The following is a 21916-nucleotide window of genomic DNA, read 5'->3' as shown; positions in this document are numbered from 1 at the left end:
GATAGTTAGGCAAAAGAAGAGGTTTAAGAATAGAAGCTTTAGAAATGGTAGAGGAATAAAATAAATAAAATCATTTAGTTGATCATAAGAAGCTATTACGACACATATCTAAGTATCTAACAAGCTCGAGTGATTCATCAGTTCTACGAAAACATATTAGGGATGAGAAAACGCATCTTGAAGGGGGTAAAAAGGTCAACTAAAGATACAGTCTTTGCGATGAATATTCTTCAAATTTATTTACAAATGCTTCGAAAGCATAAATTACATTTCTAACATTGATTTGAACTTACATTTTTATTAAGACTTGATTCCATTTTTAAAGGTCAATCTTATTAAAAGAATTAGTCCAAACCTTTATATGTTAATCTATATTTCATCTTTGTTGGATATTATATTTATCTATTAACATACCCTCACAAGATGATTATGACTTATTTGAACAAACCAATCTTAAAACTCATGTATTCATTTTTTGAGTCTTAATCGGATCAAATTACTCTTTGAAATTTAATAAACTAGAATATAATATTAAGACTTAGAATCCATATTGAAAAATCAACTTTGTTAAGAATGGTCCAAATCCTTATGCATTAACAACTGCAACGCTCAATGGAGAAGCAAGAATTGACTCTCGTCGCTTAGTACTCTAAATGGGAGCAAAATATGCCATTATCTCGCTCCCTTAGCCATTACTTCTCCAGTTGATTTTACTCTTTCTTCATTTTATCCCAAGTTAGGGGCGACATTGCTTAATATTATCGTTGATTTTTCTTGTTTCAAAAAAAAAAAAAAATGGGGAAATAAGCAAATAAAAGGTCAACATATCTGAACAGAAGTTTGCCAAAACTAGCCAAGAACAGCTTAACATTCACTGAATACCATGGAAAGATAATCATGCATCAGTGGAGCAACTTGAACCATCAGTGACAAGGCTCACATTAACTTGTAGGCTGTATGCAATCATATTCCACTACAAGGTTCACATTAACTTTTCATTTTCCCTATACATTACATTGCATCTTTCAAAAGATTGTAGATAGTGATCATAGAGTTATCTAACCAATGACACGTTTTCTAATAAGAGGTCAGAAGTGCCAAAATTACGATGCTTTCCATCGGCTACATTGATCAAGTGGAAGCCTTTACCAGGAAGCTGGTTGATCAGAAGAGTTTCTAATTGGCAAGCGATGCTCTTCCCAGGTACCAAGAAATAGAGGAATGAGGCATTCTGCATTCCCTCTTTTAAGCGGTGTGCATGGATTCGACCCTCTAGATCATCAGTCTGAAGTTAAATATTAAATGGAAGTCATAAATTTGCTTGAAATGGAGGTAGAAAAAGTCATATTTCTTATCAACCAATTTAACTTTACCAAATTGAAAACCTGAACATAAGTGAAAGACAAATACCTCGCCAACATAGAGATTTTTGTCAGGTCTAAGAATCACATACACAGTTGAATTGCCAATAGTCGATGGAGGCGGTTGTTCCCGGGCAGCAACTAGAACACATTTCATTGCTGGAAGCTCTAATGCATTCTTCTTTTGGTAAAGCTCAGTTAGCCGTTTCTGACAGATGCTAATTACAGCATTCTCCACTTCTATGCGCAATTTTTCCACTGGGTTCAGTGACTCAGTCAGGGGACGCACATCTTTTTCTGCATCATCACTTTGTCTTCTACTAGCTTTATCAGATACATGAACATCTGTAGAAGCAGTAAAGTGCTTTGTTTTTGGCTGATATGTTCTTAATGGATCTTTAGCATAAACAGAACGATACAATTCCTCAGCTCTTTGAATTAATGGTTTAGGAATCCCTTCTCTCTGAGCTGTTTCAAATGCTAGGCTCTCTTTGCAGATCCCATCAATCAATTTCCATGTTGGTATTGTTTGACCATCAATACATTCTGATCCCATAGCTTTATAAACAGCATGCTTAGTTCGCAATGGCAAATCAAAAATCCCATGCAAGTGTGTTGACACAATACCCAGGCAACCCGTTGCATCGAGCGTTTCTATTACACTGCCAGCAATACATGTCCCTTTTGCCGTTTCTGTCCCTCTGCAAATTTCATCTATAAGCACAAGACTTTTTGAAGTGGCTCCCATGATAATAGAGCGAATCTCTGACATTTCAATCTGAGATATCAATATGAAGATATAAGATAAGGAAAAAGCAAATTTTCCATTATGGTATATTATCATGTAAACAAAGTTTGACTCTATCTGCCAATCAAATGTGGATCATTGGCATCAACATCAACTATCTATTTACCATCATCAAGGAACAAGCAGCACCACTACCTCAACAAACAGGTATTTGACTGCAGCCGTGTCTCAACCACATTTTTGTGAAAATCTAGATTGTAGCAATTAGCAAGCATATATCCTCCATCCCTTTTTGCATACCAGATTCAAAACAAAATAAAAAATGTACAACCAATAACCAAAAGAAAATCAATTTATTAAGAGAATATAATTTTTAAATTTGATTATTATATTCCCCACCATAGCAATTAGGCTTGATATAGCAACTGTGACAACTACTATATGGAAAAGGTTTATTGTCCTACCCAAACAAAGAACGCAAACTATCATGGAAAAACTGCCCAATGTGTAACTAGGTAATTAGCAATGTGTCATAAAAATCAGGGCCCAACAGGGTTCAGCAGCTAACATCTTATGCTCCAAAAGATACATGCAAGTCATGTAGAATTGTATTTCGTGTACAAATATGGTGTCCTTATGTGCAAATGTGATGCTCTCTCTGCTTGTAATGTTGTATATATTTTGTAAATAGATAGGCGGGGGAAGCTTTGGTATTATAATATAAAGCAACCTGAAATGAACTCTTTCCATCAGCAGGGCTATCATAAGATTTCATGTGCAACATAATGGAGTCAAAATGAGGAATAATAGCTGATTCTGCAGGCACCATGAATCCGCATATTCCAAGTAATGCAGCAGCACAAATTGATCGCAGCAAGCTTGATTTCCCACCCCCATTTGGCCCCGTCAAGAGAAACAGTGATTTCATATCAACTGTGTTTCGTATTGCACTAACGTGTGCTGCATCAAACCAGTAAGGAGATAGCCCCGTTATCTTCATCCCATCAGCATCTTCATCCTGCAATGTTCCATGTTCATCCTTTCAGATTTGACCGTACAGAAATAAAGTGAGCAATTACAGTCCAGGATCATATGGCCCTTATATTTTTGAGTAAGCCCTCGACATCTTCATCACGCAATAAACTGACACAGGACACCCTTGGGAGTTTATAACTTTAAAGAAATTGATAGTGGGTATTCGTGGGTGCAAGGCCAGCCCTGATATTTTGGGGCCTTATGCCAACTTCAAAAATGGGCCCTATGGAAGAAAAATTATTTTGTTCTTACTTGAGCCTTCTTATAGAGAATTTTAATATAATTATGAAGAATCTAATACACACAACTAAGCCCCAAAATTTGAAGAGAAAAATAATAAAATGTCAAATATCAGCATGTAATACAAGTTATAAGTGAAGTTCAGAATACAAAATTAAAATGCAACGTTGGCGCCACATAGACTGGAGTTGCAACCTGAGTGGAGCTAAATAGCATTACTCTAAATTTTATGTCATTTAATGTTTTTTAAAGATTTTTGCATTTTCAATTTTTATTAGTTTCTTGTGTTTGCATATTGATTATTCTATTTTAAAGAATTTCACAGATATAATTTTAGTTTTTTTTCAACTAATCAATTAGCCTTACATAATTTGGGGCACTCATCAAAGTGGGGCCTTAGATGATCGCCTACCCCATCTATGGTCAGGGCCAACATTGGGTGGGTGAAATCCGCCACATGTAATATATCCAATTTGTAATATCAAAGGTCCAGCAGCAAACTCCACAAATATCACACACAAGAACAATTCTTTCTACATTAACTAGAGAGCTCTACAGCCTAAATCAAGCATCATTATTCATGAAGCTCATTTATGAAAGGTCGAAAATGTAAAAGGACTATTGACCTGGATCTTTTACATTCATTGTTTCTACATAAGCAACTTGGAGGATTTAAGCCAATTAAAGATGATGATATAAGTCTGAAACCAATAGCCAGGATTGAGAAAATTGAGGGATTACTTCCTAAAAATATGCTTTCCACGAAAAGTACAAGACAGTTGCAATTTAGCTTTAATAAATTCAAAAATTAGTATCCATGGAACACAAAATCCAAAAAGAACATACAACCTTAATAGAAATCAGTTCCCAAGTATACTTTATACTAGTTAAATGGTAAATTAGTAATTGGTGCTTTCATAAACTACCTGAACTCTGTGACATCGATTGAGAGTTGGGAAAACCCATTTTCTTCTCCTCCCTTCACTGGACAAAAGATAAAGTGCACATTTCAGGAATTTATTTCAGATCAGGAGGAAACAGTAATTAAAAAATTAAAAAAGAAAGATCAGAAGTACAAGGACGCGCACATCCTTGGCATATAGAATTTGTGAATTTCTGCGGCAGAAAATCATTCTTGAAGATCTTAAAATCATGTGGCAAGTACTAATAGAACTCTACAGAGTTCACAAGTCTACTATTAATATATCTCATAATCCAGTTCGGTGTAACTGGACTAAGCATGTGGAAATGCATAGACATTTAGAGAACATAAGTTGACTGGTATGCACTCCATATGTTTCAACCAACGGATAACATCCTAGGCTGAATATCCAGTTTAGAGGGATTAAAAGAAAAATTGACTAAGTTAGGATATTAGCTCTGTATAGCAATGTGTACACAATGTTCTTCTGATCGATAAGAAAAATCAAATATTCCTTCACACATCCAAAAGGAAGAGCAAAAGGGCACTTAAATGCAACCTCACGTGGCCAAATAATGCCTTCGCAATGACAAGCAACATGGATGCAAAAACTAGGATATTGATTTTCGTTTGTAGCTCCGTAGAAAGTTCCCTTAACAATTCCAAGACCTTTGATTTTGCCTTCTCACCAGCCTCATGATACCTGAAAACCAAATGGAAGTATAAGCTACAATTAAAGAAAAGGCAATTAATAAATAAAAATATGAAAAATGAATTCCATTACAACAATCAATGATGTAAGTACCTTGCTAGTGCTTCCTCCACCTTCAATGTGGTGTACCATTCTTCTCCAACTTTTTTACCTTTTGAATCTAGAGCAGATTTGAGTCGTTTAATTTGTTCTTCTCCAGGCGTACCAGCCCAAACAGAAGGTGTAAAACGTTTTCCCTTGAACCATACAGCTTCATGCTCACGAGCATATAATATCTCTCCCTTGGGCCCTCCAAGTGGAGCTGTTGTGGCTTTGATTCTTGAGAGTATAGGAAGGAAATCTTCTTTGACCTAGAAGACGTTGACATCCAATTTAAACTTAAACTTATGGTAAAATATTCCAGGTTATCTCATTTCCAAATGTTAGAAGGTCTGCAGCTCAAAGGGTGAATAAAAAATCTTAAACTTTGATGTTGAGAGCACAATATTCAAGGATCTGGTTGATTCATTTCCAAGTGCTACAGGTGCCTTCCTCTGTAAAACAAAATGTTGAACCGCTTGATTCAAAAACTAAGATGTCAAAGAGGACTACATGTGTATCATTTAATTTTGCATTCAAATGCACCCCTCACATGTAGGTGGATTCATGTTTTCCCATCAAATCCTAAAAATGCGCACAATGGATGGCTGCAAGCTTGAACTCAAGCCCTTTGCCATAACTTAGCCCGCTCTGATAGCATGTTGAACCACTTTATCTAAAAATTAAGCTATTAGATGGAGCACATATATGTCGTCTTTGGAAACAAATAATAACCTTAAATGGACAAAGCATTTTACTTTATACATTTATTAATCTCAGAGAGATTCTATTAGAGATGTGAAACTATGCTATGGATTCCTACTTAGTAATTCACAATCTTTCCAAATTGAAAATTTTATTTTCTTTTAGATTTATAATTAAACATTTATTACCCTCATCTTTTCTGGATGGAAGAAAAAAATACAAGTTTTGTTAAATAAAATGAGATGATTCACCAAATTAATATAGGAGTTGTTTAAGCTTCCATTATAATTTTGCTGAGAAGGAAGGAAATGAAAGACAAAGCATATATTGGGAACCCCGTTCAAAGAAATAACAGGGAAACCTCTTGATAGCAGAGAGCTTTAAACTAACCATTTTACTATGCTTTTCTCAATCCATAAACCTCGTTAAATTTTTCATCAATGAATATATTATGTCTCTGCGGCACAATATACAGAACAGCTGAGAAAATTTTGAGTTATCACGAGCACCATGTATATGTAACGTTCCTATGCCACATACAATCACAAGAGATGAACGAGACTGCTAGTACTTCGTGAGGACTCTGAAAGACTTACAGCTATAGATAAGGCCTCTGCAGCTTCATCGACTTCAGCAAATTCTTCCTCTAAATGAATCCTCTTGATGCGACCTTTCCATGATGACTCCATATCTTCAAAAAACTCGTTTGGTATTGCAGTATAGGAGCTCATCTTCTGATCTTTTTCACCTTCTAAAGAGATTATCTCACCAATTCTACAAGATACAGACTCACATTCATTCACCTGAAAGTAAGAAGATCAAATGACATTTGACCCATTAATCGATTGCTACTCAAAGACATTTAATAGTGTAAAGTGTCAACAAGCCGTGGGCAAAAGTAAAATATAAGCACAAAGTTTAAACATGTTATTTTTTCCTTTTAACTTATGATGAGTTTGAATAATGAACAGATAGCAATTTATACATAGAGATCTACTTACTAATGTCTCCAATTCAGCTTTCAACCCAGTTGCCACCCAAGTAGGATCCATTAATAACTTCAGGATTGCATTGAGCTCTGGACTTCTGTACATTTGCAGTATGTCGTCAAGCAAGTTTTTAATTTTGCAAAACTCAATATGATTGACCTCCCTCAACTCAAGCAACTTCACAAGCTGAAGATGGACAAGAACAGAGACAAAAAATGACAGCCATGAAACAGAGAGACTGAAACATTTACAAACATAATTCGATGGATAAAAATAATGTAACAATCATTATCTTCTACACAAAAGAAACACTGTCAGGTGTAGTTCATATAAGACATACAGATATTGCACTCATGCACACATGTGATTGTGAGACAAATAGTTATAGTGTTGGATATATGACTACATACAAAAATGATGGCAGAGAAAAGTTGTTCCCCAAAAGTAATTGAACATCTGACTTACTGCCAAAGTAGAAGAGAGGATAGTGGCATTTATTAAACTGACCTGGACAAACCATCTTCATGATCATATTTAATCATAATGCAATCAAACAGTCATGCTTAAAACGTTTATTTATTTTATCTTTGTTACAGAAGTAAGGAAAAGTAAACTGATAACCAAAAAATCCAGAAATCTGAATGGAGATTACAGTACTCGAGTTTAAACTTTGAAGTCACCGACTCATTTAGAAGGAGTCACCCGTAAAACCCCAGAATAGGATATTTTGAGAATAAATTTAGAACTGTTATTAACATATTCATCAGCAATTGATTGTGCAATGGGTTTGGCTAATGCAACAATTTCCTTAGTGGCACAACGTTACTTAACTGTCAGCTGTATGTTCCAACTGTGATATCTTTAGTGGTTTTCATTATAGTTTAGAGAGCAAATGTACAGGAGACAACGCGAGCCATATGAAAGTATACTAGGTAACTCAATCCGGATTTAACTTCATACCAGAAATGCAGTAATTATTGTAGCAAATTTTTCTTCAAAATCATGATTACTAATCAATAATTAAGAAATGAACAACTATTTCAGACGATATGATCCAAACAAAACTGGTTCATCAGTTTCCGAGATTCAAAACCGACTAAAGATGATGTAAAAAGCAACTCAAAAGATCATGATGAATTAGCACCATCCTTTCCTGACTAGAGCAATATACAAATTACTAGAAGAAAACAGAGTCTCTCTCAAACATAATTACTTGTGACCACAATCTACTTTGAAAAATCAAACTTATTGGGCATAAAATTAATTCTAAACTCATTTTGCAACACAATGGATGATATTACTGTACAATTGGCAATACATTTACAGTGAGAAAGGCATTTGGCCATTTACATGAGAAAATACTAGGAACACATACAGGGTAAAGGAATCCGACCTTGGTTGAAGGAACACAGGTAAATTCAGGAATGGTGCATGTTATATTGCTCATAAGTTTGCATGCTTCTGCAGCCAGACAAAAATTCTTTTTAAGCACTGTAGAAAAAGAAATACTGATAATACAAATGAATGAATTCAGGAAACCCATATCATGTGTAAAGTGAGCATAGCAAAAGAAAGTTTTCTTAACTTGCAGGTGGAGTATAGGCACCTCATATTCTAAACAGATGAATGAGAAAACATGTGTTCACGTTTAGGGGATGGTTGTGTTGTTTATTTTGATTGCAACTCTATAGCTGTGTACATGAATGACTTGTCATCAGCGTCATGGTTTAAAAAACTTTTTGAGGTGTAAGGCTATCATAAAAACATCAAACTGCACCTTATATGCCATTTGAAAGGCTTACACCTCGATTTTGTAAGGCTTAAACCTTGACATTGTGAAGATAACACCTCAAGCCGACTAAGGCGGTCCAAAAGCTTGCCTAGCATTTTACAAACATTTTGTTATTGGCAAGTTATTTCTTCATAACCTTAAAGGTTTTACGATTTTACTTTTTTTCCTTCTACCTACACTAAGAAAAATGGAAGGAGAATACATCATTTCAATTGGAGGATGATAAAGAATGGAAGAAAAACTTGTAATGAATGACAATGGTATAATTGATTCCTTTAAAGAGTAGTGATGATATAAAAAGAGTTTGAGTTGTCTCCACATTTAGTAATAGATTAAACTTTTGTTAGATGATTGCCAATTAAAAAACTTATTAAGTTCTCCTTTTTTAAAATCTATTCTATGTCTATTTGCAAGTTAAACTTTTAATATGTTAATTTTTCCTCAAACTCACTTTTAACCACATATTCTTCCATTAAAATAATTTTGGACATAAAGACAAAATTGTCCTCTACTTTTTAACCACATTCTTTAAAAAAAAAAAAAAAACCGTATTACAAAGCTCATTTGTCAAAAAAAAATGGAGCTCAAACAGAGCCTTAATTTCATTTTGGATTTTGTAGAAAAAGGTTCATGGTATATTATGAGCACATTTTTGTATTTTTATATTCTTTGGAATTTATTTATTGTTCTTTATTGAGGCTTACGCCTCAAAGCTTCTCGAGGCTTTTTTATGATGTACACAATCCGACAATAATAAGATTGAGAAGAGAAAAGAAGAAGAGATGAGAAATAGAAGAGAACGAAGAGAAAAGAGAAATTTTAGAAGGATAGAAATCAATTTATTTCGCATCAAAGTTGGGCCTTATTACAAATCATAAGCCTCTTTGTATAAGGTCTAAACTAGTCTAATTTAGGTAAGAAACACCTAATCAAATACTGGAGAATCTATCAAATTTAGGTAAGAAATTCCCATCATTTTTTCCTGATTGCAAAAACTTGACTCCGACGAGATTTGCTACAATTTCTAAGCAAAGGAGGGTGACGACATTGTGTGCCTTCCCATCATCAGTACAATAATCCTTAGCCTTCCTATTATCAGTACAATTATCCTTAGCCTTCTCACGATAGTGTGCCTTCCCATTATCAGAACAATTATCCTTGGCCTAGGAACTATGTTGACAGCATTCATTATCCTTCTAGGTTAGTTACCTAGTAACCGTGGGACTTTTGATGGTTGGACTGGTCTAGAGTCATTTCGGGATTAGACTGATAAGTTTGAAAAATTCTTTGTCTTTAACAATTTGAGTGATTCCCATCGAATTTGTTATGGTAATGTATCACTCAGTCCGAAGGTCTAGTCTAGAAAGAACCTGGATTTTGTTGAGTTAGCTTGTTGGTAGGAAAGGCAGTCACAGGAAGAAATGCTTCTGCTAAGATTTATTGAAAATTCTTTTTACGTAATAGTCTTAGTCAACGCTCTATCACTAGATGGGATTAAATGAAATGAATCTTAAGTAATAAATCAATTATTTGTGCACTGTAGACACGGTACGTTCACCGTGTGAGTATCTAGCCCATTTCGAAGAATTATTGCACAATTGCTATATTTATGAAGCTCCCCAAATCACAGCGTCCATGTTTACCGATGGTTTAAAACCTAAAATTTTGCCTCACGACATCCTGCATACCAATCCTAAGATGAAACTTACCACCTAGCTAATCTTTGGTAAATATCTTTTCGTCTTCATCAATCATGTACAAAACTACGAATATTACTTAAATCAGTCCTAAATCAGGGTTTGTTAGTCCTCCTCTTGAAGAAGAAAATAAAGTTTTTATTCTTGAACCTATTGACTATTTTGATAGCGAGGATAAGAGTTGTGAGACTTGTTTCGTATCCCCTCTCACACTGATCTTGGACATAATAGACCATGACACAATTGATGAATTACCTATAGTATTATCACCTCACCCAAAAAAGTTGGTCTACTCCTGTGTGCTTCTAAAGTTGACTTTGTTGTGACATAATCTCAAATTATCGATACTCCTCGAGTTCTTAATTTTTTTGTAAGACAATTATTCATGTGCACACTTTTCCAAATATATTCGATTATTGCCTACTAATTACAGTCATAAGATATTAGCTCCTGACATGTTCCTAAATTTCATGTCAAATAAAAATCAATCACGAAACTTTTGCGCTTACTTTTATTGTTCAATTCTTCTCTTCTTTGCACCCCTTTATTTTCTTATTATTTAATGGTTCACTATCAAATATAAATTCTTGCATCACAAGTATTAGCTCAAACAAATATATCCAAAAATGTAACAGATTTCATCATGTGAGTTATTTCTTATCACTAAGGATGATCATCATAATTAAATCTGGCATATAACTATAAAATATCCGACACATATTAACAAAGAATTGAACGTGTTCATTACATGATAACTGATACCACCACATATCACTAGAAAGTGGGAATCACTACAGATGCAATGCAAGTATGACATAACATTGCATATGGTGATATACAATAGCCACCTTGAATTGTTGATGCAATCTCATATGCAGGAGGATTCAGCAGAAGATCTCTAACATACCTGTGCAAACAGCAAACAAAAAGTAAGGAAACCAAAAGGCATAACTAGCTTATCAATAACCAAAATTAATGTTGAGGTACTTTGTGCACTAACAAAATAAGTAACAGAAAAAAAAAAAGAAGCTCAACCGATAGAAAAAGTGAACTTATAGACAATAAGACAGGAAGATGGCAAAGGATGGTGTTATCTTTAACAGGAAGAAATATCCCATAGAACAATATACAGAAGCAGAATGAGAACTCACATATTAAAGGTTCATATGCGCCCCAAGCTATCATGCTCGGGCGCGGGTTCGAGTATTGGATACAGGTACATATCTAAGTGTCGGATCTTTTATTTTCTAAAATATAGGATACGAGGACATGACTAAAAAGAGTCCAAATTTCGGATACAAGTACGTGAGTACGTCTTTTAATTCTTTTTTCCGAAATCCACATGTAAAAAGTTAAATAATAATTAAGCGGCAAATAAATCATCCCACCCCAGTCAATTAAATCAAGCCCAAAAAACAACCCCAATTACATACCAATTACAAATACATATACACTCAAGAGCCCTAAATACAAAAAATATTGTAGCCTAAGAACATTAGCCCACATAGCCAAAGCCCACTTATCTAAAATTATTTTACCCCAACCCAACCAATACCATTAACCCATCATTACATACAAAACCTAACTTGGGCCGTAAATCCCTTCATCTTCTCCAGATCGTCTTCTTATTATTGCGCTTGTTCTGCCTCCATCCCACATCAAGATAACTTTTTTTTTTTTAATAGGTAATCAAATATTTTATTAATCACTAATAATACACAGGCAATGTATTATCAGTTAATACAAGAAAAAACAACTTAAAATTAGGCAACTCATCTAGATGAGTAGAAGCTGCAGCATTAAACCAAGTATACAATGTCATATAAAATAATTCTTTAATCTACTCAGTTGTTCGTGTATGACCGTCAAAGCAGCAGCTGTTTCTCTCCCTTCACACACACACCAGACGATGTATCCCGGAATAAGATTTCAGACAAGCGTGCTATCCTCATTACGAAATTTTCTCCTCCATGCTTTCAGTACATCCTCCATACGCCACGAAAACGCCCAATTCATATGTTGAGAAGCCAGAATATCGTTCCACAGGGAATGAGCACCATCACAATGAAGAAAGAAGTGACCAATCGTCTCTCCATTCTTTCTACACATATAGCACCATTCCTTAACATAAAAACCCCTTATTCGGAGGTTATCCATTGTTAACACCTGTCCCCTTACAACCGTCCATAGTAAGAATGCCACCTGAGGGGTAGTTTACATTTCCATACCATCTTCCAAGGGAATGAGCTCTCCACACGTCCCAATAAGGATCTAAAATAAGTGCTAACTGAGAAGGTACCATCCCGTGCCAACCTCCACCTGCTACAATCTCTCTCTCCTACCCTATGATACTCGGACTCGGGTACGAGTATCCGATATGGGTACATATCCAGGTGTCGGATCTTTTATTTTCTAAAATATAGGATACAGGAACATGGTTACAAAGAGTCCAATTTTCGGACATGGGTACGTGGATACGTCTTTCAAGGTTCAATTTTTTTACTACTTTAAGAAGTCGTTTTGAATAAATCAAAATCAATTATTCACAAAGAAGGAAATGGATATTGAATAAGGAGTTGAGATGAATAAAACAAAATTTTGGGATTTAGTTTTCAATTATAGACATTATTAAATGTTATATAAAATAGCAAATAAGGGACTTGATTATAATTTGGACATAGTGGAGAACTAATTAGAAACAAGAAAGAAGAAAATGAAATAAAAAAAAAAAAAGAAAGAAGGAAGAAAAGCAAAAACAACGAAATGTCCGGTTAAAATTTGGAGGATCCGACACATATCTCATACCCATACCCATGTTGTGTTGTGTCCGACACGGGTACTCCAACCATTTCGAAGAGTCCGAGCATCAGAGCTCCTACCTTAATGTGCACCTTATACAAAGAGGTAAAAAACAGCGCATAATCATCCAACTCCCAATCCTGCAAACTCCCAAAAACAATGTTCCAGCTAAGATTCTCATTAGATATATGTAAGACTTCATTCACAATAGGAGATGGACTCAAAGCAACACGATATAGAGAAGGAAATTCCACTTTTAAAGGTCGATTTCAACACCAACAGTCTTCCAAAATCTGATAGTATTGTCATTCCCCACCACATACGTTAATCTATCCCGAAAGTCTTTCCACCCTTGTCGGATGAAACTCCATAAGCTCATCCCGTAAGAACTACGATCCACAACTGAGCACCATCCCCCTCCATAACACCAGATTTCGCCTCTATAATTCCTTTCCAAAAGCTCTCCCTCTCCACGCCGAATATACATAACCACTTACCCAACAAAGCCTTATTAAATAGTACAAGACTTCTCAGTCCAAGGCCCCCCATCCTTAGGGGAGAACAAACTGCACTCTAATTAACCAAGTGAAGTTTCTTCCCCATAGAAACTCCCGTTGAATCCTCTCTAATCTTTTTGTCATTGAAACGGGAATAGGAAACAATGAAAAGAAATAAGTAGGGAGATTCGATCGGGTGGACTTAATAAGGGTAAGACGTCCTCCCTTTGCGAGGTACATACACTTCCAACCCGCTAACCTTCTCTCCACCCTTTCCACAATGCAGTTACAAATGTGTATACTTTTAAAACGTGCTCCTAAGAAAAGCCCAAGGTATAATATAGGCATTTGCGCAACCCTACAACCCAATTGGCCGCCAACTCCTCTACGTTGTCGACATCTCACTGTGATAGCCTCGAATTTTCACAAATTTATCTTCAAACAAGATACATTTTCAAAGCATAGAAGCAGACAACGCAAGTTCCTAAATTGCTCAGCATCTGCATCACAGAAGATCAATGTGTCATCTGCAAATAGCGAATGAGATACCACAATTGGTCAACCATGAAGTCCCTCAACAAACCCTCTTCCACAGCTTTCTCAAGCATCCTACTGAACGCCTCCATAACGATAACAAACAACAATGGAGACAAAAGATCCCATTGCCTCAAACCCCTGCTACTCCGAAAATAACCCTTGGGAGTGCGTTCACCAAAATTGCAATCTGGCATTGCCAGGCATACTCCGAACAACCGGCCGCTGTTCCGACGTCGGCGCGTGGGCTCAAACACGTCGCTGGAGCTGTGCCGGAGCCATGCCATGGTCCAGTCGGCTTCGGATTTGCCAGCATTGCCCGCTAGTAGGGCAAGTGTGCCGGAACAACGGTTGGTTCACATGGAATCTAATTTTGGATCCCAGATCAATGCAACTCTTTCTCCCTTTTACACCAGTTTTGCCGACGTCTAGGGTTTCCGCATCACTCCAGGTTGGCTCGCCTACTGTTGGAACAACGGTTTGAGCGGCGACGCTAGGGTTTCTGCCTAGGGCCGCTGCCTATGAGTGTGTATTAATATGTGGCGTGAGGCCGATTGTTCGGAGTATGCCTGGCGATGCCTGATTGCCGTCGCTGACATCGATGTGGGTGCGTGGTGATTGGGTGGTTGAGAAGTGGTTGGCTAATGGATTTGGATATTAAGGGAGGGAGCTCCATTCACTACCAGCTAGAAAGCGGAAGTTAACCCTACTGAAAGCAAGTATAGTTGCTGAAAATCATTGGCAGTTTAAAAGAAATATTGGCCCTTTTGTGAGAAAACTATAGCCCCTGTTTGACAAAAAATAAAATTTAGATTTTAATTTAAGTCAAAATCAAAGTCAACAATTAATTTTAACCACACATATTATAGGATCCACAACTTTTCAAATATACATTTCATCGACTTTTACCAAAATTTACTAAAAATCTGATTTAATCCCCATCAAACAGGGGCATAGTGTTATAATTCAATCATGCCAATAATGAATTCATATCTGGATCTGATTGGTTTAGAAGTTGACAATGAAACTAAGAGAGAAGGTGGGTGTGACATGAACCAGCATGATGATGTTATCTTAATAACTTGTTGCCATCGACATATAGTTATAATATTAGAATTGTTCCACACATATAAAGTATGATGACAGATGTGTGTGTATAAAAAGCCTGAAGACCCATATGAAAGTTATCACTTACAGAACAGGTAGACCAGTACAATTTGATGGAAGCAGTACTTTGAGCAGACATGGTATTCCTTCAGTTGGTAGAGCACCTGAAAATGACACCAGAAGAAAAATGCATTAGTTCAACTGACATAGCACCAGATGATGCTCCCTATACTGAACTTTTTATATCAGATAAAGTTAAGGATAACATGCAGAGGTCCACAACCTACTGAAATTCTGGAGTTGAATCCCCAACCTTTTTTGGGCACTGGGGTCCAAACTTTCAAGTTTGTCATCTTAGTCGCTCTACATTTATGCTGACATTAAAAGTCATGTGACCCTACATGGCCCATCGTTGGCGAGGTAGAGAGGCTGAAAACTTAGTATCTAAGAAAAAAATATAAAAAAAGGGCCCTTGTCTATTTTCCCTCCGATTCATCAATTTCCACACCCCCAACTCCCTCCCACCTGAGATGAGCAGTTTTGAGGTAGGGGTGGTAAGTGATTGGATGGGAGGAGCATATTGTTGCAAATTTTAAATTTTATTTTCTTATTTTAATTTATATTTATATTTAATTGAAGACGAGTATAATCTTGTATTTAATTAAAATATGACTTTTTAACTGTCAAACAGTTGGATACTCTACACTCAGAAACCAAAAGCCACAAAAATGAAAGGTTCAAGATTAAAGTGCCAAGAAATAAAGCCATGGTTGGCAACCTTCGTAGCAATTTTCTCAAAAAGTTTAATGGTATGTTTTTCAAAGTCACGGCCATTGATGATATTTTTTACCATGTATAGCATTAAATTTCAAATTCACTTCCCAAAAACTAATTAATACAGTGCAATTTCAATGCAATGACAGATAGAGTCAAACAATTGATGTACGGAATGCGAACATGTCCAAACTGTCTACAATTTTGGCTTACCAATTTGTGTGGCTGTCCCAAGGTGTAAAGGGCGGGGCCTATCTTCTGAAGTAACAGTGACATTTCGGAATGTAACATCATCCTCAAGGCCATAAAGCTCTTTCACCTGAATTTTAACAAGTTAAATTGCGTCAGCAGTGATAAAGACAAGCCAGGAACAAGATTCCAGGTGAAAGACATAAGATCATTATGCTGCAACCTTAAACAAAAGTTCGTTCACTGGATTGCCTTCGAACCATTCGAATTGTCTTGAATTGCATTCTCCCCATAACAGCCCACCTTCGCCAAACTCTCCCCAGCGACAAGTTCCTGCAAAAGAGTCTTTATAATTGTGACAATAAAAAATAACAGAATTACTACTTACAGAAGAAGAGCAACAGCTATATATCATATATAAATTACTGCTATAATCAATGCCATAGAAAGTAGGCACATTGTTTAATACTAATAACTCTGGAAATATTTGAAATCGGTCTACGACTCTACTGAGTTTATACAGACTTTAGTTAACTGGCAGTCTGGTACAACATGGAACGTCTCCAGCTTTTGCAAATGCCACAATCCAGATTACAAGCATCATTGTTCTAGAATAAAATGAGTAAACGATACATTCTACCTGCACTGATCATTGTATTTCGCCCAAACCAGAATATCACAAGAGCCTTCTATCTGGCAGTAAAAATTAGATATTACATGGCTTAGGAACTTTCTTCTATTGTACCCTTCCTTTGAGATTATTAGCTACATGATTCATGAACAGAGGGTAAACGGAAACTATAACGATCCAGAATTTTCTGAATATCATCAACATTTTAGAAGTTGAACTGAAATCCTCTAAGTCATCACTTACAACACAAACTTCATATGGCATCATAACTACCCAATGGATAAGTTCAATTGACTGGCAGCAACTCACAGCAAATGCTAACAAATACCAAGCTATCCGAATTAAAGACAAAAGTCCAGGAGTGTGTCAGAGTTATTACATTGTTTAAAGAAAAGAAGTGTGTCATAGTGCCTCCAACCAGCAAAAATATAGCAAGAATAGATAGTTAAGGTATCAATATAGTCAGACAGCAAGAAAACATGAACTCGTGGAAAACAAAATCAATATACGACTACAGCATCTTTCCATTATGTGAATTTTCTGTCAAGGAGGAATATCGTGAAGCTTTGACTAGAAAGACAAATTGTTAAAACTTTGGCTCTATTTGAGCCCCATTTTTCATGAAACAGATTTTGTAATAGTGATTTTTATTATTTTTTTTTTATTTTTTTTATTATTTTTTTTTTTTGGGAGAATGTTTGTTTAAAAAGTAGGGAAAAGTTTTGAGTCGAGTGAAATTATTTTATAGGGAGAATGTATAGTTGAAAATGAATTTTGGGTAAAAATGAATTTATGGAGAATGGAGCTCAAATAGGGGCTTTATCTTTCTTTCACATTTAGCCTCATATAATGTGTATTACATGAAGCACACGAAATCATCTAAAGAGGCAATCAGAGATCTACATCAATTCAAGGTTCCAGTTACTAAGTTCTAAGTATTACTTTCCAAAAGGAGCAGGTGCAGAAGTTCTCACAAACCTGAAGAATCGTTCTTTAATGACGAATGCAGGAACAAATGATGGCATTGACAAGTACGGATCTTAGTAACTAAAGCTTCTTCTGTTAGACCATCTTCTGCAGAATAAGTCTTCATAGTCTCCAGCACCGAAATCATGCAATATCCCTTGGCCGAACTAGATATACCTTGGGTCATGGAGACAAGATTAGCAAAACAGAAACTTGAGTTTAACAATATTACAGGAAATAAATTATAATAAGAAACATAATTAATTAAATCAGAAATTCAAAATAGTACTATCTTAATAAATTTACTAAACTACCCTGCATAGTTTTGCTTTGCTCATACCAACTACAGGCATTGGTTCTGGAAAGTCCAGGTCATGATCATCTCCAACAAGTCCAAAGACATAAGGACTACCCGGATGTGCATGTCTGAAAAGTAATGTCAAGTCAAAACAGGATATGCACATTAAACTGTGACAAGACAAGAATCCTGGTCAATGTTCTCTAGAAAGGCCAGAATATGTTACACTTATAAGGCAGTTTATAATTTAAAGACTAGCATACACAAATTTGATGTAGAAGCAGGAAAGAAAAAAAATGGAACATAAATTGAAACAACGCTGTCTCACAAATGCAGAAGCAAGAAATAAATAACAGAGAACAGAAAACTAGAGACAAAAAATAAATAAAGATAACAAGTCAGAGTGTTGATAGATTCAATTACCCAGATATAAAACGACTTTTACGAGTCCGAGCTTGAGTAGGACCCTGAACTTCCTCCACTATGCACTAGAATCAAATTAGCCCAATCATTATGAAATATAATATAGCATCTTCGATTTATAAAAATATGAAAATGCCAACATGGCAAAAAAAATTGCAGCAAAAACCAATTTTTTTCCTGCATACTCACAACAGAGAAGCCATTACGTGTCAGATCACCCAATGTCTGCTGTAAATTCTGCAGCAGCAAGTAATGAAGCATTAACAAGTCGACTACCAAAAAAGCAAATTTTTGGAAAATTAGCAGAAATCTAGCCACAAAGTTCAGAATCAAAACAGGAGTTTTGGTGGAAGAAAGGAACACAGAGTTTTTATATCGACAAATGTTTATCTTGACGAGCTTTAATAAAAAGCAAAATCCTTTATTTGCTCGTCACCAAAATTCTAAAGTGATACCTATTCAATAGCCCTTGGCAAGATTCTAGCAGAGTAGAATAACAGGGTCATTTAGTATTATTAACTATCACACGACAGAAACATGGTAGTAAGTTCACCATTTCCAAGGCTGTACTTCTTCGATATGCAAAGAATCACCTAGAATGAGGGGAAAGGTAAATTCATTGTAAAGCCTAGGGATCTCAGTTAGTATTAATGCCTCAACTCAGATTCACTGACGTCTAACCTAGTAAGCCTTTGGTTTTGCAGCCAAATTGATTACAGTGCATTAAAAGAATCAACATCTATTCCCATAATTTGCAAACAAAATTCATCAGATATAAGTACCAAGTGTATGAAGACGCAGGTTGACAAGTCAACAAAATTCTTCCACCATCTTATTTTTTTCCTTATCAGGAGTTAAGTAATATAAATAATTACTCAGCATGATCACTCTTGGTCAAATCCAAAAGAGCCAAAACAGAGTAAACACGATAATTCATACCACAACAGGACAACCAGCTTTTGGAATGCTGTCTGAACGCAGACCACCAAAAGGATTTAGTCCATCACACTACAGAAACATGGTAGTAAGTTCACCATTTCCAAGGCTGTACTTCTTCGATATGCAAAGAATCACCTAGAATGAGGGGAAAGGTAAATTCATTGTAAAGCCTAGGGATCTCAGTTAGTATTAATGCCTCAACTCAGATTCACTGACGTCTAACCTAGTAAGCCTTTGGTTTTGCAGCCAAATTGATTACAGTGCATTAAAAGAATCAACATCTATTCCCATAATTTGCAAACAAAATTCATCAGATATAAGTACCAAGTGTATGAAGACGCAGGTTGACAAGTCAACAAAATTCTTCCACCATCTTATTTTTTTCCTTATCAGGAGTTAAGTAATATAAATAATTACTCAGCATGATCACTCTTGGTCAAATCCTAAAGAGCCAAATCAGATACATGTAAACACGATAATTCATACCACAACAGGACAACCAGCTTTTGGAATGCTGTCTGAACGCAGACCACCAAAAGGATTTAGTCCAGCATATTCCACAAGAATGCAGGCATCAATGCCAATTGCCTCATAGAAATCCCCAACCTGGAAAAAATGAGGTGGCAAGATGAAGGAGATCTGGCTGGTATTTTTTAATCAAGCTGTGGTTGTATTTGAAAATATATACATATGACATTTATATTTCAAAAGTCTACAAGTAAAATAGACAGAAAAAAAGAAAAAAAGGAAAAGGAGAGGAGCCACATAACATACTCTGCATAATAAAACTTCACGCGGAAATTGTGACTTGAATTGCACCATTTCCCAATTAAGAGTTCCTTCTTTAAGACTACAACATGCATTGAAGAAAAGAAGTTACACAGATAATCAGTATTCATAATTACAACATATGCACATTCATATAAAATTGAAATGAGATGCACCTGAAAACACATTTTGAATTTATTGGCAACATAAAACAACCATTCAGGAATATATTCTAAAATGCAATGCTAGTTACAAAAACACAATCTAGCATTCTGAGAGAAGAGTGCAAAGACATCAAATGAACCAAAAAGTATCTTCCTCAGACAGTGAAGGTCCAAGAAGATAAAATGTTGTAAATATAACAAATTACAAAAGCCGTCAATTGATGTGTAAATTTTCTTCTTTATTTTTCACCTTTTTTGTTTTAAATGATAATGTTCGATAAATTAATAATCTCACTTAAAAAATAAAAATTTTCGATACTAATTGGGCTACTATACTAAGCAGCCCTATTTTTGGCAAAAATGCATTTTATGGTTAAAAAATAAAGAAACATTTTGAATTTACATGTAAAATTATGTAATAGAAGAATATGTGATTAAAAATGAGTTTTGAAAAAATGAATTTTTTAAAAAATGGAAGCCAGACACTTACTAAATTAAGAAGGGAACAATACGTATAACAAGTCTTTACTATACACAATTATATATTTTTAGATTTTATTAAATATACATACTAAAAGAAAGCATTCGTTACCAACTTACCATTCCAAGCACAATTCTCTAGAATAACAACTTGTAACTACTTATAAAAATAATTGTTGACCCCAAAAAGTGTGTCAACAGATGCCGGTCCCACCGGCGCTTGCGTGGGCGAATATCCAACACGCTAAGATAAGTGGACGGTCTAAAACGAGCGGTTCAAAGGGGCGTGGGAGTAGCCCAACGACGCGGGACGGTGACGTTCGGAATCCGGCGGGTTGTTTGTAATCCGATTGTACAATAATTACCAACCGATGCTCGTAAATGTATATGTAAAAGTGTATAAACTCGATTTGTGTATTGCAAGTAAATGAGAGAGAGTTGGGTAAATGTAGTCTTTAGTATTGATTCTTGCATTAGCCTTTGACATCACACAATTGAAGTATTTATAGTGATACATATGAAATGGGAGCCCTTGGATGAAGTTGCACGTGGCCTCATCTCTTTAGTTCAAACGTCTTTTCTTAGGTATAGGGCTTGACTTGCTAGCTTACGGCGCAATTATTGCTTACGTAGGTCCTTCATACTAGTGACAAGACTTGACCTTTATGCTTGTGACAAACGTTCTATCAGTCATTCGAATAAGATCTCTGAGCAGGCGATCTCCTGGGAGAAGTGACTGTGGAGGAAGCTTCTTGTGGTTAAGAGGCTCGTGCGTCAGCTTCGGGGTTTCGACCATTTGACAAATACTTCCACCTGAGGATGGGCCTTGGTAGTTAGGCTTCGGCAGACTCGCATACATCAAATCGAGGAGCCTCGACGAATGGATCTCGGCTTGAAGCACTTCGGATATAACCCACCTCGGCAATGTGCGCCACCTCGGCAGGAACGCTACGTGGATCAGGATGAGTGGACCATTGGCTCAGGTGGGTAAGACAGGTGTGACAACACGCAACAATAATAATAATAATAATAATAATAATAATAATAATAATAATAATAATAATAATA

General features: G+C 35.9%; 1 protein-coding gene across 5 annotated transcripts; it reads right to left on the bottom strand.

Moving 5' to 3' along the window:
• Positions 1-829: 829 nt before the first annotated feature.
• LOC111392142 (DNA mismatch repair protein MSH1, mitochondrial) lies at positions 830-20289 on the bottom strand. 5 transcript variants are annotated; one of them, XM_023017402.1, is made up of 20 exons: positions 20211-20289; positions 19970-20042; positions 19437-19483; positions 18687-18734; positions 18498-18562; positions 18117-18202; positions 17789-17953; positions 16403-16512; positions 16204-16309; positions 15305-15380; positions 11128-11186; positions 8184-8281; positions 6803-6976; positions 6398-6604; positions 5112-5368; positions 4866-5009; positions 4311-4368; positions 2840-3127; positions 1411-2139; positions 830-1285 (listed from the first exon to the last, which is right to left on the bottom strand). In XM_023017402.1, exons 1-20 carry the CDS (start codon positions 20256-20258, stop codon positions 1055-1057), a joined length of 3069 nt encoding a protein of 1022 aa, XP_022873170.1. In that variant the 5' UTR covers positions 20259-20289; the 3' UTR covers positions 830-1054. The 5 variants fall into 5 exon arrangements, with proteins under 5 accessions (XP_022873170.1, XP_022873173.1, XP_022873171.1 ...); XM_023017405.1 differs by having other exon boundaries at positions 8184-8251; XM_023017403.1 differs by lacking the exon at positions 19437-19483 and having other exon boundaries at positions 19923-20042.
• Between the last annotated feature and the right edge of the window lie 1627 nt (positions 20290-21916).

This window comes from Olea europaea, unplaced genomic scaffold (genome assembly GCF_002742605.1).
Source record: "Olea europaea var. sylvestris unplaced genomic scaffold, O_europaea_v1 scaffold890, whole genome shotgun sequence".
NCBI lineage: Eukaryota > Viridiplantae > Streptophyta > Magnoliopsida > Lamiales > Oleaceae > Olea > Olea europaea.
The sequence above is the reverse complement of the archived record's forward strand: the minus strand, read 5'-3'. Positions and strand labels throughout refer to the sequence as shown.